This window comes from Dryobates pubescens, chromosome 9, assembly GCF_014839835.1.
Source record: "Dryobates pubescens isolate bDryPub1 chromosome 9, bDryPub1.pri, whole genome shotgun sequence".
Taxonomy (NCBI): Eukaryota; Metazoa; Chordata; class Aves; order Piciformes; family Picidae; genus Dryobates; species Dryobates pubescens.
The window spans coordinates 14,777,574-14,789,718 of record NC_071620.1 but is presented as its reverse complement, the minus strand read 5'-3'; the positions used below and the strand labels follow the sequence as shown (position 1 = coordinate 14,789,718).

Genomic DNA, 12,145 nt, shown 5'->3' with positions numbered 1-12,145 from the left:
GTGCTGAGGGACATGGTTTAATGATGACCTTGCAGTGCTGGGCTAGCAGCTGGACTCTAAGGCTGGAAAAGACCTCCAAGATCATAACAATTCTAAGAGATTCTAAGATTCTATACTTATTAAAGATGTTGCAAGACCAACAAGCTGGTATTTGGGAGGAGGCATTTCTGTGTAACTTAGTAAATGCAAGATGTGAATCAAAGCCAGAATATTCACTAAATTCACCTGCATTGCACAGACTGCACTGTATGAATCCAGGAGTATTCTCACTGAACTTAAGGTAATTTTAAATTATCCATTTGCAATGTAATAAAAACCCATCCTGCTGAGGTTTGGGGGGTGGAGGCACTTGCTTGGGATAGCATCACTGTACCTACCAGGATTTTACCAGCTTTTTTTTTTTCATAGGAAGGGCTCCTAAGCAGTGTAATTCTTGGGTTTATTTTCTATTTTTAACTTGGAGTGGAAGGAGGGAAGAGTGAGCCACACAACCAGCTTTCTGCAGGGGTCTCCAGCTCCCTTCTCCTCAGAGCCTTCCTCAAAACTGTCTCTTCAGGGCAATAACTGTCTGGTTTTCCATAGATGTGTTTGCCTGCACACGGTTTCCTTAACCACTCTGGAGTCCTTCTGCCCGGCCTGACTCATCCACACTGGCTACTTGAGCAGGATACATCTCTTTAAAAGAATGCTTACATGAGACATGGGTGAAGCCAGGCAAAATGAAACGTTCCTTGTTGAATTGCTGGGGGCGGCGAGGCATCAGTGGAAGAAAATATTACTCATAAGTCAACCTGGCAGCTTCCCAAGCTCAAACTACCGAAGGTGCATCGCAGAATGTGTTTTGCTAGGCAGGGAATGAGCCTCTCAGGCTAAAAATATGGCGTTAAATAGGAAGCAGGCTTGTTTGGACAATAAAGACACTTCTGCTCCAGCAAGCAAATAAAGGTTTTTACAAGGTATTTAACATCTGCACTTTTTCAAAGCTTTCTTGAAACGGCAGAGACTGTTTTAATCAGCACAGCCAGAAACAGGACCTGAAGGCACTGGCAAACTCTTGGAAGGGGGAGTGAAAGCGAAGGAGGTAATGTTTTTTTTTCCTAGAACAGTTTAATAACAGAAAATCTCCTGGAAGCAAACCAGCCAGCACTGTTTTGTTAACCCAACTGCGTTATGTACCACGGCTACAACATCCACACCGAAAGTCATTTTGAGATGCCCGAGACCCAAAGTTAAGGAGTGGTTTGTTTTGTACCACCACAGGGCTGAAAAGTCTTGGAAACCCTTTCAAGCTGACAGGTTTGTACACAAGATTAACAGCAGGGGAAGACAAAGATGAAAAGAGGCTTTAATTGGAACTGCACCACAGCAGCCAAGGTGACTGCAGGCATGTAGATTTGGGGACAGAAAACTCCATTTTCCAGGGAACAATCTCTCTTCAGAAGGACCTGGAACTACAGCACCATTCCTTTCCTACACACTGCAGTGGTTGAAAGGTCTGCTGTAGATCAGACAGCAACGCTCAGCTTCCAGCACAACACAGAAGTTCCACCCAAACCTGACCACGGAAGGTAGCTCTGCACCACAAGAGCCAGCCTGGGATTTGCCTCAAGATCATTTGCTATGAACAATTGTGGGAATGTCCCATCCCAGAGGTTTCTGCCTTGAAGGATTTCCTCCATGTTCCTCCACTCCACCCACTGAGCGTAACTGGCCTTCTCATCTCCTCCACACATGGGAAGATCAAAACAACCCACGCTTCCAAGTCAGCAACAGATGTGTTAGAACAAATACTGCAAAGAGCACATCTTCTGCAGTCAGGGCTACGGAGCTTACCTGAAAAGCAAGGTAACACTTATTGACTTCAGTGCCCCAACCCCAGACACAGGGAAAGGAGCTACATCCAAAGCCTTCAAGGGAACTAATTTTGTGGTCCCACCCTGTTGACCTTCCCAAGTCAACAACTACAGAAAGCCACAAAGGACTAGGGCAGTGATTGCCCCCCCTGTACTCAGGACTGGTGAGGTCACATTTTGAGTTTTGGGTTCAGTTTTGGGCGCCTTGCTCCAAAAAGGACATTGAGGTGCTGGAGTATGTCCAGAGAAGGACAACAAAGCTTGTGAAGGGTCTGGAGAACAAGTCTTGTGAGGAGCAGCTGAGGGAACTGGGGTTGTTTAGCCTGGAGGAAAGGAGGCTGAGGGAAGGCTTTCTCAACCTCTACAACTCCACAAAAAGGTGATCAGAGCAAGGTGAGTGTTGGTCTCTTCTCCCAAGTAGCAAGTGACAGGACAAGAGGAAATGGCCTCCAGTTGTGCCAGGGGAGGTTTAGGTTGGATATTAGGAAAAATTTCTTCACTGAAAGATTTGTCAAGCCCTGGAACAGGCTACCCAGGGCAGTGGTGGAGTTACCATCCCTGGAGGGATTTCAAAGACCTGTAGATGTGGTGCTGAGGGACACGGTTTAGTGGTGACCTGGCAGTGCTGAGCTAATGGTTGGACTTGATGATCTTAAACATCTCTTCCAACCAAAACTATTCTACAACTCTAAATCTTCTTTTTTTTTTTTTTCAGTTTATACAGACAGATGCCTCAAGCTATTTTCTTATAGGTCTTTGCTTGAAAGAAGAAAACAAGAAGTAGACTAACAGAGCTCCAACAACACTGGAGGCTCAGGATGTAAAAGAGAAGCTGAATGCATGCAAGCTGTTGATCTCGTGCTCTGCTCTGGATCTAACAAAAATAAATATTTATGCAGGGACCACCCTTAAGCAGAGCAACTCTGAAGGAGTGGCAGCAATGACGGTACTGACTTCTAGCTACGCTGGCAAAAATATTTATGTTAACTGTAAGGTTTTTGAAAGAGCAGGTCCTTTGTCTCTAAGACCAGCAGCCTCTCCTTCTGCAGGCAGACGCAGATGACAAACACATTCTGTTTGCTCCCCCAGTTGTCACCGAGTGACTTGCTCTTGATTTCAAGCCATGGATTTTGCCTAACTAGAAGAGCTATAAAAATAGGTTTGAGAAAAACGTCATGTGAGAGGCAAGCAAACTCACTCAACACAGAGTTTTATTTTTAAGCTTGGATTTCTCCAGAAGAGTTTAGAGGGGGGAAAAAAATAATAATCCACAGATATCCTCTGCTCATACCCAAGAAATAACAACGCTTCACATACCTCCCCCCTGGCGTGCAGTGCTTCTGCCACAACATCCAAGACAGAAGATGCTTTAAATCAAAGCTTTAGGAGTCTTTAAATCCACAATCAGACTAGTCTGACCTGATCTGCTCTATGAAGAATGAATACTGACTGGTATGTCAGGCTTGCTGGCAGGCTGAGAGCAGCCAGATGGTGAGAACCAACAGCGGCATTCCCCTGCAATCCTACACAATTCACGTGGCCTGAGATACTTCAGGGGCCTGGAGAATCATGGATGATTTTGATTTTAGGTAAATGCTTCAACAAGGGATTCCACATCAGCTGTACAAAGTCAGGGAGAACACACCTAGGACAAGGAAAGCAGTACAGGGGGCTCTGCATGGACAGGACTGCTGCTACAGAGATGCCAATGTAATTTCCTGTCGGGATGGGACAAGGGGTGATGGTTTTAAACTAAAAAGGGAGATATAACCTAGACAGAAGGAAGAAGTGTTTCACATTGAGGGTGGTGAAACACTGGCCCAAGTTGCCCAGAGAGGTGGTAGAAACCTCATTCCTGGAACCATTCCAGGTCAGGTTGCTCAGGGCTGTGACCAACCTGCTCCAGTTGATGATGCTCCTGCTCAGTGCAGGGGGGTTGGACTAGGAGACCATTAAAGGCCCCTTTCAACCCTAACCAATCTATGATGATACATTCCAAGTACAACACAGTTGTGTGAGCCACCCCCATGCAGCACTGAACCTCAGCCACCTTATCCCCACAGCACCAGCTCCATGTCTCCTGGACTGTAGTCATAGGGTTTAAATTCTGTGTGTCTCAAGCTTGACTTGCTAGAAGCAAGATGTCTGTGCTTCCATGGCTGATGGATTCCACCACTAGCACAGGAAAAGTAGACAATTTATCTTCTCTGTTTTCCCTTCACCTGGACCAACAGCTTTCCTTTGAATCAACAAATCTGCACTTGGCATTTAAATGCTTTGTACATGCAACACCAGAACCAGCATCTTAAAGGTGATTTTAAGAGATGCAACAGAAGGAGCTCCAAAGTGCACCCATTTGTCACAGAGCACCAGCAAAAACACTCTGGGAAGGTAAAAGTGAAAAGCCTCTTTCTTCCTTAGAGACCATGGTGGGACTGGGAAAAGCACTATTTTCTTTCTTGATTTTTTTTATTTTTAAAGCAATGGCAGTTTAGAAGCAGAAGTAAACAGCTCAGCTTGCAGCCAGCAAGCTCTGCAGGATGGGTTTGTGAATCTGACAGGTGTTTTTATTTGCAAATCAGACACATTCTACAGGGAAGCCAATGACTTGAAGTTGCATTTCTGACCGACAAGGAGCCAGCAAGAATCAGTTCCTTCTAAAGCAGCTGACCAGATAAATGCTTCTTCTTAATAAGGAGTCAAGCAGCACGCTCACTACACCACTAGTAAATAAATACTTGGCAGTTACCAATTCCAATTTCACTAGAAAAGGCATTTTTGGTCTGCTGCACACCTTAACTTTTGCTGTAAGAAGAGCAGCCTGGACTCAGCCTGATTCTTTCACTGCAGACAGACGCAGAGTGAGCGAAAAGCAGCATCTGGATTTGAGTTTAACATTCATTTCCTACTACTTCAACTCATAAGTATTTGGTTTGGTTTTGGTTGTGGGTTTTTTTCAGGTATACCCACATGCTTTCAGAGCTTGCCCATTACCATCAGTAGCTAGAGGTCCCTCCTGAACAAAAAGCTTTTCCAAATGCACCTCAGGGCTCTAAGACCTTACTCATGTCCCTCTCATGTGAGTTCTTAGGCATCTTTTAATCAACTGTACACTAAGCTAAATGGAACAGAGAAGGAAAACATCTCAGCTATGGGATCACTGTAAGCACACTCGAACAGATATCTTTAAAACAACCAATTCTTGCCCACAAAAACCTTTCTAATAAAATGTCTAAATTGCTGCTTGTTCATAGCATCAACAGAAAAGGAGAAAGACTGAAAACTAACAGTGTGACTGGTATTGGCTTCTACTCATCATCACCCTCAACTTGAAAATGCTTTCATTAAAAAGAAACAGACTCATATACACATGGACATCAAATTGTCTACAAAATAGTTGTTAATTTGCATTTGCATGTGCAGGAGACCAAATTAACTTCTTTAGAAAGACTATTAGAAAATGCAGGTTATTCCTATCACTGGGTCTCTTCAAGACACAGCTTCAGAGCTGCTTCTTACACAGCTTGAAATGAGATAAAGGAAACAGGAGTGATACCTGTATGAGGCACTTGCTGACATCACTAGCACAGAGAGCCTTGTTGCAGCCTGACGACGACTGGACCCACAGCAGGAACAGAAGGACAGTGACTGTGGGTGCTGTGATGTATTGTGACCTCATGGTTCCTGCAGGCAAGCAAGCTTCAAAAGGACTTCCACCAGCACTGAAAGAAAAAACAGCAAAGAAAAGGCTGTTGGAACACAAGTTAAATCTTACTTAGAATCACAGAATGGTTTGGCTTGGTAGGGAGCCCACAGATCATCTATTTCCAACCTCCCTGCCACGGGCAAGGATACCTCCTACTACAGCACATTGCTCAATGCCCCATTGAGCCTGGCTTTGAACACTTCGAGGCTTGGAGTCTCCACAGCATCTCTGGGCAACCTGTTCCAGTGCCTCACCACCCTCATGGGGAAGAATTTCTTCCTAATGTCTAATCTCAATCCATTTTCTTCCAGTTTGAAGCCATTATCCTTCATCCTGTCACTACCTGTAACTTTAGAATGTCCCTCTCTGTCCTGTAGCCCCCTTCAAATACTGGAAGGCCACTATAAGGTCTCTCTGGAGCCTTCTCTTCTCCAGGCTGAACCACCTCAACTCTCTCAGCTTGTCCTCTCAGCAGAGTAGACAGGCAGAATCATCTCCCTCATCCTGCTGATCATACTTCTTTTGACGTAACCCAGGACACGATTGCCTCCTGGGCTGCAAACGCACATTGCCAGTGCATGTTGAGTTCTTCCACCAACTGACACCCCCATGTCCTTCTCCTCAAGACTGCTCTTGAGCCACTCCTCACCCAGCCTGTATTTGTGCTTGAGATTGCCCTGACTCGGGTGCAGGACCTTGCACTTGGCCTTGTTGAACTTCATGAGGCTGGCTTGGGTCCACCTCTCCAGCCTGTCAAGGGCCCTCTGGGTGGATCCCTTCCCTCCATCGTGTCTGCCACACCACACAGCTTGGTGTCATTTGCAAACATGCCGAGGATGCCGCAGTCCCACTGTGCATATGAATTGCAAAGCTGTCAAACAGCAGCAGACCCAGTACCAACCCCTGAGGGACACGACTTGTCACTGGTCTCCATTAGTATAGAATCATTTCAGCTGGAAAAGTTCTTTAAGAACCATTTAATGCAGCCATTCTATACCAAGTCTCGTGCTAACCATGTCCCACAGCACCACACCTCTGCATCTTTTAAACCCCTCCAGGGATGAGAATTCAAACACCTTCCTGGGGAGCCTGGATGTAATATGATACTCTATAAGCAGCAACGATAAAAAAAACCACCTCAGAAGAGAAAACCCACCAATAAAGACCTAATTCTGTAGGTGCATGAAGCAGAGGTTTTATGTATTATCTTCTCAGGCTGGAGGTACACACAGGTGTCTAGGACCAAAGCTACACAGCAACCTTCTACCAGGTGTAAGGTAAGTTGCCCTGTCACCTTTAATGCAGACAGACAGATGTTTTCATACCAACTTAGATGTCACACAGGCTTTCAACTCAATCACAAAGATGTTAACTTCAGACACCAACACTTTAGAACCAGAATGACTTTGAAGGAGGAAGATTTGAAGAACCACACAAGTGACTGAAGTCAACCACTGACAAGCATCTGCTACTTCAAACACAGAGAAAAAGGGGATTCATTCAAAGCATTCCTCCTTCCTCCCTTGCTGAAAGCCCAGCTTCTAGGCAGGTGGTACTTGCAACATGATGAGCAGCATGCCAGGGGGTTCTTACCAGGCAGATCTTGCTTTGTGCTGAGCACGTGAAACCAGTCAAAAGAGGATCCCACTGCACCAGGCACTGTACCAATATATAATAAAAGGCAGCCCATGTTTGGGCACGCTTGCAGTGAGCTTGTATTGTTCTCATAAGAGGGGTAAAAAATATGCTAATGGGACATTTGGTTTCTTTCTTTCTGTATCTAGAAATGGGTTTTTTTCTGCCTTATGAATTCAAAAAACCAAACCTCAATTAGCAACATCCGAGCATTAAAAAGGAGAAAACCAAGCCAACATGTCAATAAGGCACGATCTGGACATTTTAGTGCCTGTGTCAGATTAATCTTTCTTACAATAGTTATTAGATGCTCCCGAATCTCACTGTGCTGGGCACATGGCCATTGGCTTGGGAGGGACCCCCCCCACAAGACCCAGGGACATGTATGGAGTACGTCTTCCCCCTCAAGAAGAGGGGGGAGTCACAGGGAGAACATCTCTCTTGAGAAGTGTGGGGGGGTCACAGTTCCCTCGCACTCCTACCCAGACCCAAGAAAGTTTGCCTTCAATTACACATCGTCCAAGCCCACCGGGTGTTGCACGCCAGAGGGCTAGGGGCATCAGCCAAGACGAGCACGATGCTGGGCTACAGCCGAGCGATCCCGACGCGTTTTAACACTGTCTCGGCAACGGGCCGTGCTCGGCTCTTACATAAAAGGCTCCGGAGCAGCGGAACCGGAGCGGTACCGTTTCCAGGAGCACGTCCCCTGCCTTCTCCAGGATCGCTCCGTTTCATCGACTTGCTGCTTCCCCACACTTTTATCCACCGGAGCACGATCCCCGCAGCCCGCCTCGGCGGCACCGGCTCCCAGCGCCGGCTCAGCATCGCTCTCCCTCAGCGCCGGGGCGGAAAAGACCCCAAACTCCCTCAGGGCAATCAACGCGCGTTCGGCTCCCGGGAGGCCCCGGCCCCAGCGACGGCACTGCCAGGGCCCCCGGAGGCTGGTGACAGGGAGCGCGCCCCCCTTGCCGAAGCGGCCCGGGACGGCAGGGGCCCCACTCCCGGTGGCTGGGGGCCCGGCCTCCTCCTCCCGCAAGCAACGGGGCGGCCGCGCCGCGCCGCACCGAAACTTTCCTTCCACAAAGAAACAGCCGCGGCCCCGCCGCCTCCTCCTCCCCAGCCACCGGCTCCATCCCGCCGCCGCTCGCACCTCTCCCTCCGTACTCCCAACGTGGTCTGGCGTGAGCCGTGGACCAGGCACCCACCGCTCCGCCGGTGTCCCTCGGTGCTCCGCTGGCAGCGGCAGCAACGACCGCGCACCTCGGGCCCGCTGCTCCCCTCCTCGCTCGGCCGCAGGCAGCGCGGAGGCGGCGGCGCGGCCTCGCCTCGCCCCGCCTCGGGGCACCGTCAGGCGCCAGGACCCTCCCCCCGCCGCCGGCTGCGCGCCCCGGGACCCTCCGCCCCGGCTGGCGGCGGCTGCGCGGAGCCGGGTGAGGCCGGTGGGTGTGAGGGAGCTGCGTGACTCTGCCCTGCCGAAGGGGTCGTTGGTGGAGGGGCTATCGCCCGCTGGGCAGGTGGCGAGGGCAGCCACGCTGCCGGCTCCGGAAAGGGCAGGAACAGGCTCTGGTGAGGAAAGGAACCACGGATTTGGGACAGCCGCGATCAAAGCACAGCTCTCTGTGTGTGCTTATCCTCCTGCGGGCTCCAAGGGACCAAGCTTCTTCCCTGGGTTTTTATAAGAACGCCGGAGGAACCTGACCAAGTAGCCAGAATCATTAATTGGGTTGTGTTGGAAAGGTCATCGAGTCCAACCGCCCTGCAGTCAGCAGGGACATCTTCAACTAGATCAGGTTGCTCAGATCCCTGTCCAACCTGAGCTGGAATGGTTCCAGGGATGGGGCTTCTACACCTCTCTAAGCAACCTGGGCCCGTGTCTCACCAACCTCAGTGGAAAGAGTGTCTTCCTTATATCTAAACTAAATCTCCCCTCGTTTAGTTCAAACCCATCACCCGTTGTCCTGTCACAACAGGATGTGCTAAAAATTCTATCCCCACCTTTCTTACTGGCCCCTGAAAGTACTGAAAGAAACCCAGAGCAGCCCTCAGGCTTCATGGGGGACAGGAGACTCCCAAGAGAAACATGGCCTTCTCCCCACACTTTTGGAAGGAAATCCACAGCAGGGTGTCCTTAAGCAACACACAAGCTATCATTCCACTGAGTAAACTTGGACAAAAAACCCCAAACAACTCAACTGGAACAAAGCCTGGGTTTAAATCAGAAGCCAAGAGATCATTGTCTAAGGGAATGAAACGTTTGGACAGTCTTTAAGCAATTAAATTTTTACTAAGCAGTTGCAACTGAAAAAAACACAACACACTCATAATGGGAAGTCATCTCTCCTTGCAAAGCCGACACAGGCTAACCCTAATAAACATCTGCCTTCAGATCTCCTTCTGAGATAGAATACTGCCAAAATATTTGAGAATGATCACGAAAATGTTTCTGTGAATTCTTCCAGAGGCTGAACTTTCTGGTTGTTTTAAAGTAAACCCACCCTCCTGCCATCCCTGTGGGACTGTTCCTGCAGCCATGGGGGTTGCCAAACTGCTGCAGCACCCCAGTGCTGTCCTGCTCCCTGGTTTGTGTCACCACATTGCCCTGGTAGACTCCAATACCACAGAGGACATGTGGAGGCACCACTATACAACACCACCAAGTTCCAGTGAAATCTGCCCAGCTGTCTCCTTCCAAAGTATTTTTGTCACCTGCTTCTTGCCTAACAGAGCCATTTATACTCTTAACTATTCATAGTTTAAAACATCTGGATGAGGTTCTCCCACTTCTAGATCATGGAATCGCAGAGTATATCCAGTTGGAAGAGACCTCAAAGATCATCCAACCCAACCCTTGACCCAGCACTGAAGGATCAACACTAAACCATGTCCCTAAGTGCCAGGTCCACACACTGCTTAAACACCTCCAGGGATGGTGACTCCAATACTGCCCTGGGCAGACCATTCCAATGTTTGAGAACCCTTCCAGTGAAGAAATATTTCCTAACATCCAGCCTGGACCTCCCCTGGCACAGCTTGTAACCATTTCCTCTAGTCCTGTCACTTGCCACCAAGGAGAAGCAGCTGCCTTCTCCTCAACCTCCCTTCACATAGTTGTAGAGAGCCATGAGGTCTCCCTTTAGCCTCCTCTTCTCCAGACTGAACAACCCTCAGACACTCCTTGTAGGCCATGTGCTTCAGCCCCTTCATGAGCCTGGCTGCCCTTCTCTGAACACTTTTCAATGTCCTTTTGTAGTGAGCAGCCCAGAACTGCACACAGGTGTGGCCTCACCAGTGCTGAGTGCAGGGGGATGATCAATTCCCTGTTCCTGCTGGCCACAGTGTTTCTAATACAGGATGCCATAGGCCTTCTTGGCCACCTGGGCACACTGCTGACTCATGTTCAGTCAACTGTCAACCAATATTCCCAGGCCCCTCTCCAAGCTGCAGCTTTCCAACCACACACTCCCAAGTCTGTAGCTTACCATGGGGTTCTTGTGACCCAGGTAAGGGACCTGGCACTTGGCCTTGCAAATGTTACTTTTTATTACTTCAAGTGTCTGAAGTAAACTCACACTTACTCACTAGTTAACACCTTGCAGCTTTATCCATCTTTTCCTTTTTAAGCAACTCACACAGATTTCTGTATCATTTTCAATTTGTACAGCTAGTTCCAACAGAACTTTTTACTTTCAGAGGAGTATTTTACTTCCAGAAGAGTATCACACTGGTATTTTCCTCAGTATATCTTCAATTCTGAGTGATGTCAGGAAGATACTCCTACGTAAAAGCAGGAACTACTTCTCCTTCTTTAGGTACCTAACAAATTAAAAGTGGAAAAAAAAATATCAAACAAACAGTTACAGGGCAGGAGCTACATAGTAATTGGTTTTACTATGCTTTACTACTACTATTGTTATTGCTATTACTGTTACTTTACCCTTCATGTGCACAGGGGAAGGAGCTTATTGCCTATAGAGTCTCTTGGTCTGTGCCAGTCTGCATTCCAGCAGAAGGTGGATACCATAGGCACTGACATTAGGAAGGAGTAGCTACTCCATAGTAATTCACCTGGTAATTAATAATCACTTCAAAACAAGCACTTGAAATCTGTTTCCAGGGTCTTTGCCTAAGCCCCACTTCTTTCAGCAGCAATTTCACAGACATCAGATCCCAAGCATTCCTGAATTATTTATGGACTAGAGGGTAACAAATCTTTTTCATGAATATCTCTTAACCTCCTACTAATAAATAATTAACTGTCTGCTTGTTAGGGACAGGACTAAGAATAAAAAAGTGTTAACTTTCACAATATGGGAATTTTTTCACTGAGCTTCAGTTCTGGTCTGAGCTAGACCAGACTCAATTTTGGTCAGGGATTTGACTTCTCATCTCAGCCTCTGCTCAGTGAGGGCACTCCATGAAATTCAGGGCAGGTCTGCACAGACAGTGGTTGCTTCTAGCACTGCAAACACTGATGAGGAGAATTAATGCCAAGGGTTACTGCCAAGGGCTGGGCTGCAGAAAGGCTCTGGCTTAGACTTGCTCCTGGGCAGACCAGGCGCACTGCCACATCTTGTGGCCCACGTGAGGGTGTAGGAAGAGGTGGCACCTGTGGGGAGGAGTGAACAGGACAGGTAACTCAACTGACCAACAAGGGATTCTGTCTGATAGACATCGTCTTCAGGATAAAGCTAAGAGACCAGCAGAGTCAAGCTCTCTTCTTCAGTGATCAGGGGAACTCTTTTCTTCCTTCAATTCTGATCTGTGTGTTCCCGAATCCAGTTTCAGAATCCAGCTCCTGAATCTGGTTACCATCTGCTGCTGAATCCAGTCTGGGACTTGCCCAGCACCTGCCCACAGCATCAGTGGTGATGGTGACACTACTGACATCAGGGTTTTGTTCTGTATTGGTTTGTATCTCTTTGTATCTATTTCATTTTATCAATATTGCCAT

General features: G+C 47.9%; 1 protein-coding gene across 1 annotated transcript in view; it reads right to left on the bottom strand.

The window, feature by feature from the left end:
* TWSG1 (twisted gastrulation BMP signaling modulator 1) overlaps positions 1-8,653 on the bottom strand; it is a 30,398-nt gene extending 21,745 nt beyond the window's left edge. The window contains exons 1-2 of the mRNA XM_054164120.1: positions 8,345-8,653; positions 5,410-5,575 (exon numbers count right to left, since the gene is read on the bottom strand). Coding sequence (XP_054020095.1) covers positions 5,410-5,532 — 123 coding nt within the window. The 5' untranslated portion in view covers positions 5,533-5,575; positions 8,345-8,653. The remainder of the gene's footprint in view (positions 1-5,409; positions 5,576-8,344) is intronic.
* Between the last annotated feature and the right edge of the window lie 3,492 nt (positions 8,654-12,145).